Raw genomic sequence first — 22,938 nt, 5'->3', positions numbered from 1 at the left:
TGATTTTCTCAAAATCTCAAACTGGAAAACCAAGACCACTCTGCAAGGGAAGCACACCGGTGGTAGCAGTACAAGAAGTAGCACATAAAATAACCTAAAAAATTAGTAAAGCAGGATTGTGAGCATTGAGGAGCAGCTTTAGAGGCAGAACTGAGCATGAGGGAGCTCTTTGGGTGGCAAACTCAAGCTGTCCTGCTGTCTCCATGGGGAAGGGATGTCTGTCTGCGTTCTGCCAGGCTGGGAGTGCATCTGACACGATGCTGCTGTTTTGTCAATATCTTGGGAAGTTTGAAAATAGCTGCTTCAAAGTGCTCCAATGATACATTGCTCTGCAATCTGTCCCTGCCGCTGCCAGCACTTCTAAGTAACCAATTTCCCACGTGTTTAACCTTTTAGGGCTTCTCTTCCCCGGGAATTACTCTGCAACTCCCACTGAAAAGAGAGGGGAAAAAAAATGGAGAAAATTGCTATTTGCCCTTCACAGAGGCGGTTCATTTTCCAGGTGGTTTTTTTGGGGTGTTTCTAGGTTTTAAAAATGAGTTGAAAGCACTGAAATTGGGATGTTCTTCCCATGTCTGACTGACAGCTGAGCATGAGATCCCTCAATTTTCTGGAAGTGGGATGCAGGAGGTGTGGAAGCATGATACAGGAAAGGCTCAAACCCCTGGAGATGCTCCTGGATTTTTATTTCTGTGGCTCTGTCCCTGCATTTCCCCTCTGTGGAAAGAGTTGGTCCCTGTGGAGAGTGCTGAGATAAGCTGGAGGAGGCCTTAAATGTAATCTAAAAATAGATTAATTGGAAAATTGCAAGCAAAAGGCAGCGTCTTGCTCAGACAAAACTCCTGGTGGCTTCAAAGGCAGATTAAAGACTTTGCCTGTGTCAGGACTTGGTATTTGGCCCAAGAAGGAGACAAATGGAAGAGGGTGAGAATGTTTGCCAGCAGAAGAGAGAAGGGAGAGATAAGGTAACAGATAAAACAATCAAAGTCAGCATTTAAGGATATTGCTGCCTGTGGAGATAATTTTATCAACTCCAGAAACAACAGTATTTATTTTTTTTTTTTTTTTTTTTTTTTTTTTTTTTTTTTTTTTTTTTTTTTTTATGAAGTAAAATCTGCCCTTTATGAAGCTGTTTAAAATGGCATTTGTTGCAAATTTGATTAGCTGTGCTGCAGGAGCCTGCTGTGGGACAGCCAGTGCCAATATCTGTGCTGGTGATGAGTTTGTGGATTTTCCACCTCCTGCCCTTCATTTTGGTGCTGTTCTGACTTAGAAACTTGAATTTCTGTGTGACTGGGTGGTGAGACAAAAATAGAGGACAAAAAAATGAGATGCTCTTGGTCTTGTGCTGAATCCTCTTGTTCCTGAAAGGGAGGGAAGGAGGTGACTGGAATTGTGGCAGGGAATTGGTTTCTGGTTTGGTGAAGCCCAAGTGACTTCTGCCTCCTCAACCCTTCCCTCGAATCGCATTTTGCTGTGAAAATGCTTTGTCCCACCCTAAAATCAGAAATCAGTGTTATATAATGAGCTGCTGGCTGCTCTGAGTGGAAAGAGAAAAGGGGGGGGTGGGTGAGAATAGAAGTCAGAGATGTGACTCAATATTGATTTCCACTTGTTTTTGTTGAAATGCTAAGAATGCCAAGATGAAATATTTGGACTTTTCCTCGTGCTCCTTTCCTTTTTTTTTTTTTTTATTTTTTTATTATTATTTTTTCTTTTTTCTTACAAGGAGCTCTCTGCCCAGTTGGATTCCAAACCCTGAATAATTCATAGTCTGTAAATATCTCCCTCCTCCTCGGGTAAATAGAGCTTTTGTCGAGCTGAGTGGTGCTGCTGGGGGGGAGCAGAGGTGCTCAGGGTGTTTTTTGTGTCTCCCTGCAGAGTTATGTCATGCCCAGACCACCGCAGGGCTCCATGAGGATTTATGGAAGATGCTCCGTGTCTTGGCGCCTCTGGTGCTCCTTCTGCTGTGGCTGATGAGGACCTGGGCCAGCCCCCATTCCCTGAGGATTGGTGAGTGCTCACCTGGCTTTGGGCTCATTATTCTTATTGTTATTGGGAGTTACGCAAGAGTCAAATCTTAAATTGTCTCCTCAAAATAAGAATATTTGACTGCAGTAAGGCCGGCAACACATCAATATTTTTATACTTATACCTACACTTATGTTCACAGAAACAAGAGCAAAACTAGATGCACAATTCACTGTATTTGTTATTAGGAGTTTGCAAGAGTCAAATATTAAAAGACGTTCTCAAAAGAAGAATATTTGACTGTAGTAAGGTCGGCAACATATCAATATTTTTATACTTACACCTATGTTCACAGAAACAAGAGCAAAACTAGATGCAGAATTTATTTGTATTTGTTATTAGGAGTTTTGCAAGAGTCAAATCTTAAAAGTAGAATATTTGACTGTAGTAAGGTTGGCAACACATAAATATTTTTATACCTACACCTATGTTCACACAAACTGTATTTGTTATTGGGAGTTTGCAAGAGTCAAATATTAAATTACCTTTTTAAAAGAAGAATATTTGATTGTACTAAGGTTGGCAACACAAATATTTTTATCCTTATACCTACACCTGTATTCACACAAACAAGAGCAAAACTAGATGTACAATTTACTGTGAAATACTGATATTAATAATAAAAGACTTACAAAGGGTTTGGTAGATTTTAGCAGTCAGATGCTGGAAGTTGTGGCAGTATCACCAAGTTCACAGAAACAGCCCTTGTACCTCTAAAACTTGGTGTATTAGCAGAACTTGACCATTAGAAGATTTTGGTGTTTTTTAATTCATATTTACTGTCTCACCACCAACCCTTACAATTGTACTTCCTCTGATGAGAAGATCAGAGGGAAAAAGACACAGACAACTCTGAGATTTTACAGCTTAAAAAATAGTGGGGAAATGACTCAATATAAAATTAAAATGTTTTCCCAGTGATGCTCTGGAGGGATTCTTGGAATCCTCCCTGCCTGGTGCGGCTGACACTGAGTGAAACGTTCTCCTGCATGGTCAGTGGGGACACCGAGCTCCTCCCCGAATTTTGGGAATGTTCTGTCTCCAGTTTGTACATGAAATTAGTTTGTGCTGATTTGGCACACTTGCTGTGCTCCTTCTTGTGTTTTGGGAATGTTCTCTCCTTCCTTTTGTCAATGAAATTGAGATTATGGTGAGTGGAGACGCTGAGTTCCTTCTTAAATTTTGGGAATGTTCTTCAGTTTGTACATGAAATGCAGTTTGTGGTGAGCTGACACGCTTGCTGCAGCTCCTCCATGAATTTTGGGCATGTTGTTTCTTTCTCTTGTCAATGAAATTAGTTTATGGTGAGTTGACACAGTTGCTGAAGTTCCTCCATGGATTTTGGAAATGTTGTCTCCCTCCTTTTCTAAATGAAATGCAGTTTATGGTGAGTTTACACGTTGAGCTCCCTCCCTGCATTTGGGCATGTTCTCTTCTTCCTCTTGTCAATGAAATTAGTTTATGGTGAGCTGACACATTTGCTGAAGCTCTTCTTTGCATTTTGGAAATGTTCTCGCTTTCCTTTTGTAAATGAAATTAGTTTATGGTGAGCTGACAGTGTTGTTGAAATCCCTCCATGCATTTTGGGCATGTTGTCTCTCCCTATTGTAAATGGAATTAGTTTATGGCGAGCTGACACTGTTGCTGAGCTCTTCCCTGTATTTTGGGAATGTTTTCTCCTTCCTTTTATCAATGAAATGGAGTTTATGGTGAGTGGGCACGTTGAGCTCCTCCCTGCATTTTGGGAATGTTCTGTTTCTAGTTTGTAAATGAAATTAGTTTATGGTGAGCTGACACACTTGCTGAAATCCCTCCATGCATTTTGGAAATGTTCTCACTTTCCTTTTGTAAATGAAATTAGTTTATGGTGAGCTGAGAGTGTTGCTGAAATCCCTCCATGCATTTTGGAAATGTTGTCTCTTCCTCTTGTGAATGAAATTAGTTTATGGTGAGCTGAAACACTTGCTGAAGCTCCTCCCTTCATTTTAAAGGTGTTGTCTCTTCCTGTTGTCAATGAAATGCAGTTTATGGTGAATTTCTGTATTTATGTTGGTGTTGCCCTTCCTGTGTGAATTCCGAGCCACTGAGGAGCTAAAATCACCCCTGCCATGTCTCCTAAACCCGCATAAAATTAAATATTTCTGTCACAAACACATTTGCCCTCCACTGATGAGCAAGGAGGGACAGAGCCCAGCCTGCCCCAGCTCAAGGGTGCCACAAGAGCTGTGCAAACCCCAAAATACCCAATTTACAGGGGAGCCCCATGAGTGCAGGTCCCTACGGAGCTCTCAGGGAGAGGCACCATCATTTCCCCAAGCTGCATGTGTGGATTAGGGACCATAAATGCACCCAAAAGCCTCCTAATGGAGCTCACTCCCAGAGCTGACACTTGGCTCTGTGTTTTAGAAAGGAACCTGCTTTCCCTGCAGCCAGCAGTGCCTTCGTTAACCATTTGCTGCAGATAAGCAGCCAATCCATCCCTGTCCCCATTTGCAACTTTCACAGGTGACAGTCCTGAAGTAAAATTACCTCTCCCCTGTGCTGGTGGAGGCAGCTCAGGAAATATGGGCAGGGAAGGTGTGAGTTGGCAGGAGCCTGGCAAGGCTGGCTGGGTGTTTTATGTCCCTGGGATCCCTGATTCATGTGCGGCACTCCCAGCCCTGCTGCCTGCATTTCACCAGGGTGGGCACATCCTCCACTCCAGCCAGCAGGCAGGGATGGGCATGGAGAGTGGATTAGCAGCATGCTGAAGGTGAAAATCCTTCTTTTCGCTTTGTGTTCCGTCTTTTTGGGGAGAATTATGGGGCTTTTGGGAGTCTGGAAAAAAAAAGGGGAGCTCCTCTAACAGCGCAGAGCTGCAAACCTGGGGTCAGTTTATTTCCCATCTCCCCAGAGTGAAAAGTGAAGGTGTTTGAGATCCTGAAGGATTGAATTTTGTGTCCCATCTTTTTTGGGAGCACTGGCAAGGCTGGCTGGGTGTTTTATGTCCCTGGGATCCCTGATTCATGTGCGGCACTCCCAGCCCTGCTGCCTGCATTTCACCAGGGTGGGCACATCCTCCACTCCAGCCAGCAGGCAGGGATGGGCATGGAGAGTGGATTAGCAGCATGCTGAAGGTGAAAATCCTTCTTTTCGCTTTGTGTTCCGTCTTTTTGGGGAGAATTATGGGGCTTTTGGGAGTCTGGAAAAAAAAAGGGGAGCTCCTCTAACAGCGCAGAGCTGCAAACCTGGGGTCAGTTTATTTCCCATCTCCCCAGAGTGAAAAGTGAAGGTGTTTGAGATCCTGAAGGATTGAATTTTGTGTCCCATCTTTTTTGGGAGCACTGGCAAGGCTGGCTGGGTGTTTTATGTCCCTGGGATCCCTGATTCATGTGCAGCACTCCCAGCCCTGCTGCCTGCATTTCACCAGGGTGGGCACATCCTCCACTCCAGCCAGCAGGCAGGGATGGGCATGGAGAGTGGATTAGCAGCATGCTGAAGGTGAAAATCCTTCTTTTTGCTTTGTGTTCCATCTTTTTGGGGAGAACTATGAGGGTTTTGGGAGTGTGGAATAAAGGGGAGCTCCTCTAACAGCACAGAGCTGCAAACCTGGGGTCAGTTTGTTTCCCGCTTCCCCATAGTTGAAAGGTGAAGGTGTTTGAAATCAGGAAGGTTTGAATGAAAATCCTTCATTTTGCTTTGTTTCCCATCTTTTTGGGATCACTGTGGGGTTTTGGGGAGCCTGGAAAAAAGAAGCGCTCCTGTGACAGCACAGAACTACAAATCTGGGGTCACTTTATTTCTTACCTCTCCAGAGTGGGAGGTTAAGGTGTTTGAGATCCTGAAGGATTGAATGAAAATCATTAATTTTATTTGTTTCCCATCTTTTTGGGGAGCACTGTGGGGTTTTTGGGGAGCCTGGAAAAAAAGGGGAGTTCCTGTGACAGCACAGAGCTGTAAACTTGGGGTTAGTTTATTTCCCAGTTCTCCAGAGTGAAAGGTGAAGGTGTTTGAGACCTGGGACTGTGAATTTTCATCTTTTAAGGACTGGAAACTCAAATTATGCTGCAGCTTCCAGGTAAGAATGGCAGCTGCCTTCCAGCTTGCCATTCCCCAGAGTGAGAGGTGAAGGTGTTTGAGATCTTGAAGAATTGAAGGAAAATCCTTCCTTTTGCTTTGGGTTCCATCTTTTTGGGGAGCACTGTGGGGTTTTTGGGAGTGTGGAAAAGAAGGGGAGCTCCTGTGACAGCACAGTTTTTCCCACTTCCCCATAGTGAAAATTGAAGGTGTTTGAGACCTGGGACTGTGAATTTTCATCTTTTAAGGACTGGAAACTCAAATTATGCTGCAGCTTCCAGGTGGGAATGGCAGATGCCTTCCAGCTTGCTTTGGTTTGGGGCGTTTGATGAGTGTTGTTCCTTCGAGCCACAGTTTCATTTTTACGGTGCCTCCAACAAAAAAGTTAATAAAAATAAAGTGCAGAATAAAAAGAGGGAGAAAAATATGACCAGCAGCCCTGAAATCATTCCCAAATGCATGCTTTTGGCAAGGCAGGGAGATATGGTATCTAGCAACATAAATCAATGCTCTGCATAGGGAAGGAAAACCAGGCCAGCAAGAACATTTAAATATTCAAAGAAAACGCGAGCAAAGGTTTAAAACAATGCTGAAAACCATCTGATAAGGGGCTGCTGAAATGCACAGGGATGTGATCAGTAATGGGAGGTGAGCTGGGCAGTGTCAGGGTGGGTTCTTCAGCAGGAAAATGAGATTATTCCCTGCAGGGGAACACGGTGGTGCTGAGTCAGGGGCCCTTGGCTTGGGAACCGAGCCCTGAGCTTCCCTGCTGCTGCTTTTTTGGGGTTTGGGGTGGATCTTGGCCCTGGCAGCCCTCAGGGGAGTGGAGAGGCAGCAGATTGCTCCATCTCTGGGCGAGTTTCTGCTGGCCTGGACAGGACCCACAGCCAGTGTTGCATTGCAGTGAGCTGGAGGCGCATCATCTGTGCAAGGGATTGAGCAGAATGTGGGCTACAGGGTCACCTTGCCCTGCCTTTGGCTGCAGAGCAGCAGCCTGGAGGCTCCTGAATGCTCTATTTCTCTCCTTGATACACAGGGAGGAGAAAAACCATCAGTGCAGGCTTGTTCCTTCAGCCTTGCATTGTTTGTTCCCTCCTGAGGCAGCCCTGGAGAGGTTTTCCTCGTTCCTGTTTTTCTGGAGACCTTGGTGGGGAAATCCAGGTGTAAAAAAAAAAAAGCTTTGTTTGAAATGGTGATGTTTTGCTGGGAATGTCTTTTGTCAGTCAGTTCCCTGCTCTGTCTGGGTGAATTATTATCCCTGTGGGCCTCAAAAGCTGGGTCTGATCAGGGATGGGAGTGTTCCCAACAGCTTTAGGAGCTCTGAGAGGGAAGGAATTGCCTCCAGGCAGCCTGGAGCCCTTGGAAGAACCAGTGCAAAATATCCTGGGAGCTCTTGCACAGCTTATGTTTCATCCAGCCACCCCAAAAAACAAAAATAATCAGCTCCCCCCTGCCCTCCAGGGTAACATCTCCCTGGCCCTGCTTTCCTGCAGCTCACAGAGTGAGTGGGAGCAGCTCTGGGTTTGTTTTCTGCCTGTTCTCTCATGCTGAAGGAAGTGTCAGGAAATTTGCCTGAGTTATTTACTGGGTTATTTACTCGGCCTCACTGAGCAGAGCGTGGGGGCCCTAAATTGGCATTTTCTGCCTTGATTCATTTGGTGTGCTAAAGAAGCTCGTTTAAAATTCATACCCCGGCCAAAATTGTAGTTTATCCACGGAAGTGCCCTCAGCAGGAGCAGGATAGGAGCCCTGACAGAGGATTTGCTGACAAACTCCTTGCAAGGCCTCCTGAGCCTTTCAGAGCTGTCTCTGCCTGTCAAAATCCCTTCCCTGCCTCTGTCTCCCAGCTCTGCAAACTTCACACAACAACTCCAGCATTTAAGGGCATTTTTTGGGGTGAAACTTGATGTTTTCCTGCCCCATTCCCAGGGACTGTACTGGGGCTCAGCTCTCATTGCTGTCCCAGTACAGCAATGTGGTTTTGCTTTGTGGTTCCACCTAGAGAAGCAATTTGTGCTCCAGGTCCTCATGAACCCCAGCCCTGATGCTGTGGTGTGACTGGGAGTGTCACCCTGGGCAGTTTGTCCTTGTTTCTAGGCCTGATTCCAAAATTCTGGAGTGCCTGAAGGGCTGTGAATCTCCTGTTTCTGCTTCTGGAACTGGATTCACAGGATCATGGAGGATTAGGATTAGAATCACAGGATTATGGAGTGGTTTAGGTTAGTTTAAAGATCCAATTCCACCTCCGTCCCTCTGTTCCAAGGCCCAGCCTGGCCTTGGGCACTTCCAGGGATCCAGGAGCAGCCCCAGCTTCTCTGGGCGCCTGTGCCCACCCTCCCAGCGAAGGATTTCTCCCCAATATCCAACCTAAAGCTACACTTTTTTGAGTTTTAATCCATCCCCCCTCATCCTGTCGCTCCAAGCCCTTGGGAAAACTCCCTCTCTATCTTTCCTGCAGCTCCTTCATTCTGGAAGGCCACAATGAGGTCACTCCAAAGCCTTTTCTTCTCCAGACTGATCAATCCCAATTCTCCAGGCTGAGCAATCCCAATTCTCTCAGTTTCAATCCCAAATTCTCTCAGTTTTTCACATCCAGAAAATGTTCTTGGGGATCCTCCAGAGCTGTGGAAAAGCCCTAAAGCTGAGCTGTGTGTGCTGAAGGGGCTGGGAAGAGGCAGAGTGGAGCTTTTTCTGCATCTCTATGGTTGTGGGGTGCTCCTTCATCCCCGGCCCATCTCTCTGTCAGGGCTGTGGGTAGCAGAGTGTCATTTGTACAACCCCAAATCCCTGTGCAATCGCCCTCCTGAGGTGTTTATGGTGCACTAAACCACTCTGGCAGTGAGTAAAGGCCCCAGAGCTGCCCTGCTGGTGCAGTTTGTCCAAAGGTGTGTCTGGGAAAAAGGAGCATTAAAGACTCGTGAGGTAAAAATGAGCAATAACAGCAGTGGAGTTGGGGATGGTTCCGTTCAGCTCCCTCAGGACACACAGAATTCTCCTGCAGGCACTGCAGGGAAGATCCCACAGGGCAGAATTAGCATTTTAAAGGGTGCTGGTGGCTCTGATGATGAAGGTGCTGAGGAAGGAGGACACTGATGTCAGCAGGTACCGATTTCTTCCTCCCAGGTGTCAGGAGGAGCTGGTGCGGGGAGGAGCTCAGCTGTGCTTTTTTTTTTTTTTTTGTGGCTTTGTGGCAGATTTTGTGCCATCCCCAGCTCCCCACCTCCTGTCTGCAGCTGGCTCGCACAGCTTGAAGCTCCCCTTCTCCCTCCTGCTGCAAACATTTAACACACACAAAGCAAAACTCCTTTCCTGGTGTAGCTCTGCCTGAGCCAAGCCCTTTGTGGATGCTCCTGATGGATCTGGGATAAATTGGCCGTGGATTTGCTGTTCCCCAGCAGAGGAATGGCCTTTGCCTGGCTTTGAAGGCAGCCAGGATCAGCTCAGAGCAGAGGAGCAATCTGCTGGTGCTGGAAAACCTCCCCACTTGTCATTAGGATCAGTGTTTAATCCCAGCCTGGCTTGGGGAGTGGGGTGGGAGGAGGGTGTAGTTATTGGGATACAATATTAATATTTCCTCCAATATTAAAAAGAGGCAGTTAAGTTCATGAAAGCAAAGTAGGTTTGTAGTTATTTATCATTTGCTGGTGGGGACTGCTGAGAGGTAGAGAAAAATAGGATATTCATCTGCTATCTGGTCTTTTAATTTTCTTCTGATTATTCTTCTTGGAGAGGGATGTCTTATTTATGGGTTTTGAGTTATGTGCATAAATATTTCTTTTTAAAATCAGCTGTACAGATGCCAGGCCCTTCAGCAAAGCCTCATGTAGACTTACAGTGAATCACAAATGGTTTGGGTTGGAAGGATCTTAAAGATTACCCAGTTCCAAGCCCCGGACAGGGACATCTTCCACTGGGTCTGGTTGCTCCAAGCCCTGTCCAACCTGGCCTTGGAACTTCCAGCATCCAGGGGCAGCCACAGCTGCTCTGGGCACATTTTATCCTTGGATTCTTTGAAGTTCTGCCCAGGTATTCTGTTCCTGTGCTCCAGCATGGGAGGAGTGGCTGCCACTGCCCCATCTCCTTCACCCTCCTTGAGCCGTCTCCTTCAGGCCACTCATCCACAGAGACTGCTCAGGGATAAAATGAAATGTTTTTTTCAGGAAAAAACAGCTGAAACTATTCAAAAAGGGGCTGGTGACTGGTGCAGTCATTTATCCACCCTGCTTTTCTCTGGAATGATCTGGTGAAAGGTGTTTTCTTGAAAGCTTTACTTCAGGATGCCAGGGCAGGGTGCTGAGGCTCCGCTGCGGTCGGTGGTGGGCGCCGCGCGGTCTCCAGGAGGTTTGCACGCAATTCCCACTAAACCTGTGGATGCAGCTTCTCCTGGGGCTGTGCTCAGCACCCTGGCAGCCTGCAGAGGCAGGAGGAGGCTCGTTAGCACCACGGAGGTGTGAGGGAAAACTGCGGGAGGAGCGCGAGCGCTTCCGAGCGGGAACCGCGACCGGGTTCTGGAGGGATGCTCCAACCCCCAGGGATGCACAAACCCCCAGGAGTGCACAAACCCTGCACCCCTGGTTTGGTTTTCAGCTGTGAGAGAAGCCTTTCTGGCAGGTAGACACGATTGAGTATCAAGGAGGGAGGGATCAGTGGCTTTCTTCACCACAGAGTTTTGTACGCGAATTTTACGCGGTGAAGGTTGGATGGGTTTGGGTGAAAAATCAACTGAGCTTCATCCTGGAGGGAAACTCCGTGGAGAAAAGAGGGATTTGGTGCAGAGTAGAGAAACCTCATGGAAAAAAAAAAGCGACTTGGTGCAGAGCAGGGAAACTCCATGAAAAAAGAGGGATTTGGTGAAGAGCAGGGAAATAGAGGGATTTGCTGAAAAGTAAGGAAACTCCATGGGAAGAAGAGGGGCTTGATGCAGAGTAGAGAAGCTCCATGGGAAAAAGATATTTAGTGCAGAGTAGGGTTAACTCCATGAAAAAAGAGGGATTTGGTGAAGAGCACGGAAACTCCATGGGAAGAAGAGGGATTTGGTGGAGAGTAAGGAACCTCTATGGGGAAAAAAGAGAGATTTGGTGCAGAGTACAGAAACTGCATGGGGAAAAAAGAGGGTTTTGGTGAAGAGTAAGGAAACTCCATGGGGAAAAAAGGGATTTGATGAGGAGCAGGGAAATTCCATGGGGAAAAAAGAGGGATTTGATGCAAAGAAACTCCATGGAAAAGAAAAAGGGGGCTTGGTGCAGAGCACAGAAACTCCATGGGGTAAAGAGGGATTTAGTGCAGAGTAGGGTAACTCCATGAAAAAGAGGGGCTTGGTGCAGACAGAAACTCCATGGGGGAAAAAAGGGATTTGGTGCAGAGCAGAGCGAGCTGCCCTGCAAGGAGAAGGTGTCCAGGCACCAGGCAGATCACGCCCAGCAAAGCTGTGCCCTCTGCCTGGTGTGGGAGGGCTCTGCCTCTCTCCAGGCTGCAGCTTTGCCACATAAAACATAATGAGCTCCTCGTCTCCAGTGGAGGAATCTGGCACTATAATAATATGAATAATAAATAATAAGCAGATTCATACTTTAGATCAGTGCCACAGGGCACGGAGTGAGGAGGCACGGGGAGGGAGTCAGCCAGACAGAACATCTCTTTCCATCTTTTGCACCTCTGTGGCAGAGTTATTTTTCCTGATCTGTTCCTATTCATTAATGTCCGAGAGGCAGGTTATATTACCCACCCCAGGAGGCCTTTAAGCTTTGTTTTGATTCATTATATATCCACATACATATTATATAGATATAGATCTCTCTGTGCAGAGCAGCTGGATGGGGAGAGAGGCTGGTAGTTATGGAAAAGAGCCACGTTACTTAAGCAGCAAATCAACGTTCTATTTCTTCACTCTCTTGTTTATTGAAAGCCATTTAGCCACCAGCATGGGGGAAGCTCTGGTGCCCCTGGGCACAGCAGCAGCTGCTGCCCTGGCCTGTGTGGCTTTGTGGTTTTGGAAGGTGACTGGCTTGGAAGCAGGTGCTAATTCAGTAGGAAAAGGGAAATTTAGGGAGAGGAGCCAGGGGTTGGTCAGTGGAAAGGTGACATTTATCTCCTTCAGGCACAGTCCTGAGCTGTGGCAGGGTGACAGAGGACAGGCATGCATAGGTGCATGTGCAGAATTTTGTATCAAAGGTCTGGTTTTTTACATTTGTTCCTGAATATTAAACATTCTCCCGGAGCCAGGGATCAAGATCTGAGAGTCATGTAACTTGTTTTATATCTAAATACTATTCCTGCCCCTGGGCAGCACTTTGTGTATTTAGCTGCTGAGCCACTTTTAATACAGATCTTTTTGCTTCACACAGAGGAAGCTACTGATAGCAAGATCTACTCTGCAATTTCTTTCATTATTTTTTCATATATATATATGAATAAAAAAGTCAATTACATGAATGAAAGATCCTTGGTTGCCTGCCTAAACAGCTGCCAAAATGAATTCCAACTCGGAGCCAAATTCAGCAAAGCTGGAATTTCTGCAGAGAGCTCCAGCGTGGCGTGAGATGGGATTGTGCAGGAGGCTGCATTACAGATTCCTGCTGCCCAGCCCCTCGCCCCTGGCTATCTGTGTGGGCAGCCAGCAGGGATGGATTGCACTTCTTTCAGGGCTGGATTAAATCTCCTCCTCAGAGCCACCAGCCTGCCATGCAGCTGCCTTGGCACCCAGAGCACCTGGAGCTTGGGGCTCCAAATCCCTTCCTCCCCACAGACCAGTTATTTTCCCTGTCAGGAATCAGCTGAAAAGTGAGCAGGAGAATTTGGGGGACGTGAGCAGGAGCTGTGTGGAATCCTGGATAAGCACAGAGGGGAGGCAAATCCTCCACAGAGGCAGGAGCAGTTCTGGGGATGACTCCTGAGGATGAGTGGCTGAAGAGCATGTTCCCTGTTTTTAGGGAAACCACAATGTGATCTGAAGGTCCTTTTTGGGCAGTCAGGAGGAGGACAGCCTTGCAGATTTTAGGTAGATGTCCAGTTTCCTCAAGCTGAGTTGAGATAAAGCCAATTTTGTCACCTGGGAGCTGTTGGAATCTTTCTGGGAAGGGCAGGGAGAGGATGGCAGATGGGAGGAGGACGACAAAGAGCCACTCCAGCTCCAGCCTGGTGGAGCAGAGCTGAGATGCCACCCTGGGAGTGCAAGGAGGGCTCTTGGTGCTCGCGGTTTGTTCCTCCTGCTCTGTTTCTCTTGGCACCATCCCCTCGCCCTTGCTCTGTGCACGGGTGGGCTGTGAGCTCAGGAGCTCTCCAGGCTGAGCTCAGTGAGGTGTTTAAAGCCTCTTGTCGAGCTTTAGGCACTGCAGGGCTGCTGGGCAACCTTCCCAAAGAGCAGCTTTGACTTAGCAGGGCACTTCTCTTGAGTGCCCCTCTGCAGCTAATTGCTGCTGGCTCGGTGTCAGACAAACACAGCCCCCAGAGGCTGAAATCCCAAATTGTGCTGGCTGGCATTCAGCAGCTCCCACTCTCCCTCTCCAGGTGTTAGGGACAGCACAGCACTTGGAAAAACTCCCAATCCCAGAAGTGGAGAACGAGCTGCTGACAGCGCAGGGGGAGTGGTGGGTCCTGCCCTTCCTTTGTGCTTCTCTTCTCCCTCGCTGTGAGAGAGCTCGCTGTGATCAGAGCAAAGCTGAAAAAAATAAAACAGTGGGGGAAAGAGGAGGATGGAAATAAAAACCACTGGGGGAAAAGGGAAGGATGGAGAAGAAAACCATTGGGAGAAAAGGGAAGGATAGAAAAGAAATCAACTGGGGGAAAAGGGAAGGGTGGAAAAGAAAACCACTGGGGGAAAGGGGAAGGGTAAAATGACCTGAGAGAATGAATTTTGTGTTTTTCTGTGGTATGTCAGCTGTGAAAAGCAGGGGAGAGAAGGACAACACCCAGGGCACAATCCATGGCAGAAAGGGCTGGGAGCAGGCAGGGAAAATGGAAAAATAATGGGGGCCTTTTGTTATGGGGGTAACCATCCCAGAGCAGTGTGTCACATCAGGGTGGCATCATAGCCCAGAGCCCTTCTTGGGGGTGTAATTTGGAGAGGAGAGCATGTGGGCAGTCTGGGAAGCAGCAGGTGAAGATCCAGGCTGGAGCAGAGCTCGGACAATGCAGATGTGACAGCTGGGAGGGATCTGAGAGCAGCAGGAGCAGCTCAGGCTGGCCTTGCCCTGACTCCAGCCCTGCCAAATGAGGGCTGGGGATGTCAGGAGGCTGCAGGGAGGGATGGCTCCTTTCCTTTTCCATCACTAATGAATTCTTCTTGCACCTCCAGCCACTGGAGGGGCTTGGGGAGACGAAATGAAACTTTATGTGGAAGTGATGGCTGAATGTCAATGCTGCTGTTGAAGCCAATTTGGGAGCTGGGAAGTGCTAAAAGAATTAAGATTGCTAAATGGAAATAAGTCTACTTGGTTGAGATAAAATAGGGTTTAAATGAGTGAAATTATCAGTGGATTACCCTTGTTAGAGCACTGCCTTATTTAATAAACTGGGGTTTAATCTGCTGTGAGCATTCCTGAAGGGGAAGCTCAGCCTGTGGAGGTGCAGGGATGTGGTGGAGGGGAACCAGCAGCTGTGCCATCATCCTCTAGAATGCAGCCACAGGAGCAAGAATTTACCCAGGAGTGTTTTATACTCTCGAGAGAATTTCATTTACTGCTGTACAAGTGTTGAGTTTGTTTGAGTTTCTCTGGCTGGCAGAATTGGGGTGAGATCACCCAAGAGAGGGATCACCTTGGTACCCCATTGTCCCTCGTGTCCCTGGGGAGCATTTTCAGGGCAAAGCCATCAGTGCTGCATCATTTGGGATGAATGGGTGCACTCAGAGCACCCAGAGCCCTGCAAGGGGTGATGCAGAGGGAGCAGCCTCTCGCTGTTTTTAGGAGGGAATGAAAATGCTGGAAACTTTGAGTGCTGCAACTTTACCCAAAGAGAATGTGGTAATTATTGATGAGCACCAATTACCTGCTGCTGCAGGAGCAGAGCTGTCACAGAAGGGCAGCCAGGTGCTTTGGGCCAGCCTCACCTGGCACCTGGCTGGGTGCAGATGTCACCTGTCACCTCTCATGTGCTCCTGACCCGTCGCTCTGTGGTGGCAGCTCCAGATGCTTCCAGAATTGCCTTTGGAGGGAAGGACCTGATTTGTCTCAGCACTTTTGGGACTCTGCTCTTGGCTGCTGTCACCTGAGCCTGGAGGTGACAGTCTCTGGCCTAGGGGGGAGCATCTGGAGCAAGGGATAAAAGCACAGGCAGGGATGAGGATTGATTTTTCTCCTTGGCTGTGCAGCCCTGAGGTTTCAGAGCGTCTCGTGTTCTTTACTTGGAGGATTCGCGAGTTTTCTTTCTTTTTTTACAGTCAGTTTTGAGAGAGAAATCAAGCCACGAGTGGGTTGGGAGGCTCAGGTGGGATGCAGGAATCCAGGATCAAATTTCAGCCTGGGGGTATCCAGGGTGTGGGTAACTCACCTGGATTATGCTCTTGTCTGTTCAAAGGAGGCTGCCCTCCATAAATATCCCGTTCTTTGGTAGTTGCCAGAAGGGCTGATAAAGCTGGCTGCAGGCAGAGCTGAGCCCATCCTGGATTTGATCTCCTTTCCTGGCCTTGTCCAGCAGCCTGGGCTCTGTAAATGCCAAAAGTTCTTGCATCTCCTGCAGCTGAGGTTGTGTTCAGGGGGAATTCAGAGCTGGGAGAAGGCAGGGAAGGGGCTCTGTGCGCCCACTCCCCATGCAGACCCTCAGCAGCAGGATGTGCTCTGCAGTGATTCCTGTGGAAAAGGTGCAGGGAGGAGGAATTCCTGAGATCCAGCCTGAGGCTCATCCCATGGGAGCTCAAACCTTGTCCTGATCTCTCTCAAACCTTGTCCTGATCTCTCTCAAACCTTGTCCTGATCTCTCTCAAACCTTGTCCTGATCTCTCTCAAACCTTGTCCTGATCTCTCTCAAACCTTGTCCTGATCTCTCTCAAACCTTGTCCTGATCTCTCTCAAACCTTGTCCTGATCTCTCTCAAACCTTGTCCTGATCTCTCTCAAACTTTGTCCTGATCTCTCTCAAACTTTGTCCTGATCTCTCTCAAACTTTGTCCTGATCTCTCTCAAACCTTGTCCTGATCTCAAACCTTGTCCTGATCTCTCTCAAACCTTGTCCTGATCTCTCTTAGACCTTGTGTGATCTGAAATAATAACTCATTATATTATAACAATAATAACTCATTTTACATTCCAGCCTCTCCTTTGCAGCACCTGACAGGATCTTTGGGATGAATTTTGTGAATTTGTGCTCAGAGAGGTTTTCTGGTCCTGCTCAGCTGCCCCCACTCATCCATATTCCCATTTTCCAGCAGCAAATCCATTCTGCCCTTTGGCTTTGGCACTTCAGGACTTTATTTTCCCTCATCCCTCACACTGAAGAGAACTTAATAAATACTTTTAGTATTTATTTTATAATATATATAATATATAATATATTTATTTTATATTTTATATATTATCTATAACATTATATATATTATATGTATATTATTTATATATTATATATATTAATTTATATAATTAATACTTTTAGTATTTATCATCCTTTCTATTTCTACTCCTTTCAGTGGATAAAATACCCACCAGAATATCACACAGAGCTTTTTGGCATTCTTGTTTCACTGGGGACCCTGATACAGTGACAAGAAGAACTTTCTCATTCCAGCCATGCTCAGAAATCCCCTGATCTTAATGACCACAGAAGATAAAACAACAAACAATGGAGTTGGCAAAGAAATACCTTGCACCCCAGATGCCTCATGAGCCCCAGATGAGTTTTTAGGGCCAGGTGAGGCTGCTTTGCCCAAATCTCCAAGTCTCAATCATGACCAAATTTTGCGAGCTTGGCACAGCTGAGGAGCCTCAGCATGGCAGGAGATGGTTCTGAGGTGCTCAACTCAGATTTTGGAGAAGAAATCTCCTTTTCCTGCGCTGTGGTTGAAACCCTGCTCTTCCCTCCTGCTTTTAAATCCCATGGAGCATCTCATTAGGAGCAAATGATGCCTCAGGCAAGTGGAGCTGGAGAAAAGTAATCTTTATTAAGCACCCTCAGTGGTCAGAGCTGCTTGATGAGCTCTGGAGTTTTATTTGCAGGCAGCTTGGGTTGTTGTTGGGCAGGAAAAGGTTTTGGGCTCCCTCCAGCCTGTTTTGTGTTTGTGCCCTCAGTTCCTCCAGCCCTGCAAGCACTGCTGGCAAAGCTGTGGATGGAAGAGGCTGGGTGGGATAAATCAGGAATATGAGGAGGGATTTGGGGTGCCTGCAGCTCATCCTGAGCCGGACACCGACACAGATTTCCCTGGAGTAAAAGGTGTAAAGGACCCACAGACCGATGAGGCTTTTTGCTGGTGATGGATCGGAGAGCTCTGGAGAATAAAGGCGTGTAGTGAAGGTGTTCACAGCCCAGGTCACCCTGAGGTTGTGGGATCTTTCCGGACTGAGCTGAAAATCTGGAATCTCTGCTGCCTTTGCTTCTCCTCATTCCCACAGAATCCCCAGAGCAGCTCTGGCTGCCCCTGGAATGTCCCAGGCCAGGCTGGAGCACCCTGGGGAGGAGCACAGAACAGAGCCAGGACATTTAAAACAAAATATATTCAGCAAATGACTGCTTTCCAGAAAGGTTTTAGCCACACAGATGCTCTTTATTCTTTTTTTTTTTTTTTCCTTTATTTACATTTCTTCTGGCATTATGCTGTTATTTTATTCTCTTTTTTTAGGAGAAGCCTTTGCTTCTCCTCATTGCCACAGAATTCCCAGAGCAGCTCTGGCTGCCCCTGGAAGTGTCCCAGGCCATGCTGGATCACCCTGGGCTGGTGGAAGGTGCCCCTGCCCATGGCAGGGAGATGATTTTAACTTCATTTCCAACCCAACCCATCCTGGGGTTTGATGAATTTTGTGAATCTCCTGCTTGCTGCCCTTTGTGAATGACAAACCGTGGCTGTTTGTTGTCCTGGGGCTGTCAGATTTCATTGTGAGGAAATGAGAAGCATTTTCGGGCATTAGCTGGCAGCACGGAGAGTTTCAGAGTAGCAGTTCATGCCACTGAACATGCTGTTGGAAGATGTGTCCTCATGCTTGGAGAATCAATTAACCTCGAAACCATTTGGTGCCTTGGTTTGAAGAACACTGGCTCTGAGAATTTCCTCTCCTGCTGCTAAAATCAGCCACATTCAGCATGAAGCATGGATGGCTTCTAGCACTGGAAGGTGAAGTGAGAACAAAAATAAAAAAAAAGAGAATTAAATAACAGCACAATGCCAGGAGAAATGCAAAAATAATAGAAAAAAAAAAAAAGAAAAAAGAGCATCTGTGTGACTAAAACCTTTCTGAAACCCAGTCATTTGCTGAATATATTTTGTTTTAAATGTCCTGGCTCTGTTCTCTGCTCCTTCCCCACCTTCCCCATCTGGAAAGCATCCAGGATTATCCGTGCTTGAAAAGGCAGCACTGGCTGTGAGCTCTGCCCGAGCCAGCACCTGCAGGGAGCTGCAACAGGTCCCTGGTGCCTGCTTGGTGATTTTGGGGCTTTTTTGGGGGGGGGAAAGCAGAATGATGTGTGCACAGCAGTGGGGAAGGGCATCCTCACCTGCTCTGCGTGCAGGGTCAGGACAAAAGCTCCCCTGCTCCTGGAATATCATCCCTGCCCTGCTGCTTTCATGGATTTCTCTGCCAGAGCTGAATTAAAGCAGCTTTGGGCAAGAAGTGTTGTAACCTCCTTGACCTAAAGTTCTCACCCCAGCAGCTCCATCCTCCCCCATTCCACAGTGGGCTCCAGGATTTTGCTTTCAGTTACAAAAAAGGGGAAAATAAAGTGGGATTGAATGCAGGCATTGCTGCTTGCTCCACAGTGGGCTCCAGGAGAGTGGATTTTGCTGTCAGTTACAAAAAGGGAAAAATACAGAGGGATTGAACGCAGACATTGCTGCTTGCATCCCTCTCACCTCTTTCTCCCTTCTGGTTCTGGCAGCAGAGCTCAGCCCTGGATTTTCTGGCTTTTGAGGTGCTCTGGATTTAACATTTCCAGGAGAAGCACCAAATTCTGCCTTCCCCTTCTCAGAAAACCAATCCCTGGCTACTAAATCAAAACAGATTCTGTTAAAAAGCTGAGAATCCAGAAATGTCAAATATTAACGCCGGGTTTAGGTCTTTTTCCAGGCAGGTATCGACACCTGAGCAGGTGGATTTCTTGTTGCAGTGAGAGCTGTGGTTGTTTTACAGGGTTCTGGCTGGGTTTTTTCTGCTTTTTGTAATCCTGGGCACGCCACACTCATGCTTTGGATTTCAGTCTCAGCTTGCTAATCTGCTTTCTGACCTATTGAAGAAAATAGCTGGTAATTATTTGTTTACTTTGTGCAATTCAACTGTGCAAGAACTTCCTTAGAAGAGCCAGGCTGGGTGATTAGGAGGGGAGGTTTATTTTATTTTGGTTTAGTTTATTTTCCCTGGCACGTTGTCCTTTCATTTGGAAGGGATGACTTTCTTGGGGGGGGGGTTTTGCATTTTTTAGGAGGATTGAGCTCCGTGGTTGCGTTAAAGAGTGAGAAATGAAGCAGAGAGGGGTTGTGGGGGGGTGAAAAGTCAATTTTTATGTGCTGTGTTGTCAGGGTTTGGGAGATGGGGATGTCAGTGTCACCCTGATGGATTTGGGCGCACTCTGAGGCACAGCCTGGGCTGATTTTCCCCCACATTATTCTTCAAATTTGCTCTGACCCCACGCTGCACTGCAGTTCTGTGAAAGCAGGAGGATGCTGAGCATCTTGCAGACAACAAAACCTCTCTTCTGGGCTGGGATTATTCAACTAATCTGGTGATTATGGTGATAATCCCCTTTGCAGTGACGCCCCTCTCCAAGGAGCTTTTCCCTCGGGCCCTTCCAAGTCCCAAATCCCATTTTCTCCTAATGCTGAAGTGCTCTATATTAAATTAAGGCACTCTCAGGGATCAGAGGTGTAAAAGTCCTGTGGTATTTAAAGCTTTGGAGTCTTTTGCCTGACTGGGGCTCGTGGTGGAGATGGAGGAGAGAGAGAAGAATTAGATTTTTACATTTCCCTGCTGTTGGAGAAGAGCTGGATTTTTACACTCCCCCCCCCCCCCCTTGTTTCTGGAGCAGAACAAGCTGTGGGCAGTGCCAGTGATGCCCTGAGGGCCAGATGATTCCAGGTAGGATTTTCCAGCAGGGAAAGCAGCTCCTTTCCCTCTCCCTCTGCCAGGTGCTCGGCGGCAAATAAATATTTTGCTCACAACTCATTGGAGGTGGCATCTAACCAGATGTGCTCTCACTTGGTGCGGCAGGAGATTTATTTGGTTGTCCATTTATAGCTTATTATTTCCTGCTGTCTCCCCCCTCCCCAGCCTAATAGCAGTTTGCTATCCACCAGGGTATACATTTTCTTCTGATTAAGTGCCGCTTAGCCGTTGGCTGCTTGCTCATTTTACTTTTATAGACACATTTACGGAGGCACAAGAGCCCAGGAGCAAGGGTAAGGAGAATGGAGACTCACAACAGCTTGATTAGATTGGATTTTAATAAAGTTTCCAGCTAAGCTGCGGCACAACTATTCCTCACTGTGCTGATGATCTCCAGAGGTTCTTTCAACCCTGATTACCCCGTGGTGCTGGACAAGCTCCTCACCTGTGCCGTGGGAGAGGATTCCCATGGAATCCTTGACCAGCAGGGATCTCTGAGCTCCGAACACCTCCGAGCTCAGGAGAGATTTATTTCTTTTTTTTTTTCCCCCCCATCTTTCCACGGCTGCTAATTAGTCGCAGATGATGAGATAATTTATAAAAATTAGGAGCGATTTTCCCTCATTGTGCTAATATAGCTTGGCAATAAAACTGCTCTTTTAAGGGGGTGACTTTTCCCTAATGCAGGGATCAAGGCTAAAAATACATCCCTGTGGATGTCAGCAGAGAGGGGGAGCGTGCTCCATCACTGCGCGCAAGGAGATCTTCCAGAAGTTCATCAGAACCACGAGAACGAGCTCAAATTGAAATGCAGAAATGCAAATCCCAGGCTGGCTGTTTGGGAGGGAGCTGTTTGGTGGTGTCACCTTGGTGGCAGGATGAGGAAACAAGCAGGAGCAGACAGAGTGTGTGACATGGGGGCTCTGGCAGGGAGGCAGCACAGGGAAGGTGCTCAAGGAATTTGAGCTGGCGTTTGGACCAGCTGGGCTTGTCTCCTGGCATCCTTTAAATCCTTCTGGGATGGCTGCAAGAATGTTATCAGTCATTTATCTACTTGTATGTGTCATGTCTATTGATCTAGATATCTTTGCCCCTCCTGTGGCACTGCGACACGTTCCCTGTTCCCTGTTCAAACCTTTCTCGTGTGTTCCCCTGATGGGGAGACCCCTAAAAGTTCTGTGCTAGGGACTCTTGGTTTTTTAGTCTTCAGGTTATTGTTTATTTTCTCTTATTAGAAGTTCTGCACCTCCCTACTAAAACCCCCAAACTCTAAGTTGTTCACCCTGTGATAAACTCCACCACTGTCTATTTCACACACTCATAGATTCCAGTTCGTCCCAAAGCCTTGGCAGCTCTTTCCATGGATGAAGGTTAAAAGCAGTGTTCTCCTGGGGGTCAGGACATCTCAGCACAGGCGGAGGAATATTCCCTGGGTTCCAGCAGGCTGGGGCTGAGCTGTGGTGCTGGGATTTGTTCCCAGCGCCCTTTTTGTGGTTAGGAGGTGCTGTTTGCCCCTTTAGGTGCTCCAGGATTGAGCCAGGAGTGTGTGTCTGCGTGGTCTGGTGGGAACTGAAAAACAGCACTGGGGGCTGCTGTGGCACTTGGTTGGAAAAAGCCATTCATTAGGCTGAGGAATGAATTTTCCATGAACTCAGAAGGCCTCCAGCATTCCCTCAGGCTCCTAATGATTTTGTCACGGTGTTAATCCCTCAGGTGAGCGGCGGCATTTTGATACCAGCAAACAAATTACGTTTTCTGCGCCGATAACCCAATCCAGAGCCAGGCGTGAGAGCAGAAAAGAATTCCTCAGTGTCCGATTCCTCAGTGTTTGATTCCTCAGAGTCTGCCCAGCTCTGGCTCCTCAGTTTGGGAAGGGTGTTGAGATCCTTGAATGTGTCCAGAGGGGGCAAAAAGGCTGGAGATGGGTTTGGAACACAAACCCTGAGAGGAACCCTGAGGGAGCTGGGGGTGCTCAGCCTGGAGAAAAGGAGACTCAGAAAAGGAGACTCGGCCTGGTTGAGCCTGCAGACACCCCTGGGTGATGGGGGCTGTCCTCAGGGCTGAGATGGATGGATGGGGGGCACCTGAGCTGCTCTGCACGTGTGAGGAGCAATATTTGTGTTTCCTGGGCCACACTGAGCTCAGTGGTGTGGGCACAGCTTGAGTGCTGTGCCCAGCTCTGGGCCCTCAGCTTGGGAAGGGCCTTGGGACACTGAGCACATCCAGAGGGGCTGGGAACACAAACCCTGAGAGGAACCCCTGAGGGAGCTGGGGGTGCTCAGCCTGGAGAAAAGGAGACTCAGGGGTGTCCCCATCACTCTCACAGCTCCTGAAAGGTGCCTGTGCTCAGCTGGGGCTGGGCTCTGTCTGCAGCAGCACTGACACAACCAGAGCACACAGCCTCCAGCTGTGCCAAGGGAAATACAGGTTGGATAGCAGGGAAAAGTGTTTTACAGAAAGGTGATAAAGTTCTGGAATGTTCTGCCCAGGGAGGGGGTGGAGTCCCCATCCCTGGGTGTGTTTAACAAAGCCTGGATGTGGCACTGGGTGCCAGGGTTTGGGTGAGGGGCTGGGGCTGGGTTGGACTCGATGGTCTTGGAAGTCTCTTCCAACCTGGT

General features: G+C 47.7%; 1 protein-coding gene across 1 annotated transcript in view; it reads left to right on the top strand.

Moving 5' to 3' along the window:
- Window positions 1–22,938, top strand: part of GRIK4 (glutamate ionotropic receptor kainate type subunit 4) — a 204,722-nt gene that overhangs the window by 66,443 nt on the left and 115,341 nt on the right. Inside the window, exon 2 of the mRNA XM_059488214.1 lies at window positions 1,882–2,013. Within this exon, the coding sequence (XP_059344197.1) occupies window positions 1,932–2,013 (82 nt within the window). The 5' untranslated portion in view covers window positions 1,882–1,931. The remainder of the gene's footprint in view (window positions 1–1,881; window positions 2,014–22,938) is intronic.

The sequence above is a fragment of the Ammospiza nelsoni genome, chromosome 24, assembly GCF_027579445.1.
Source record: "Ammospiza nelsoni isolate bAmmNel1 chromosome 24, bAmmNel1.pri, whole genome shotgun sequence".
NCBI lineage: Eukaryota > Metazoa > Chordata > Aves > Passeriformes > Passerellidae > Ammospiza > Ammospiza nelsoni.
Note: the sequence above shows the minus strand (reverse complement) of the source record. Positions and strands in the feature narration are given on the sequence as shown.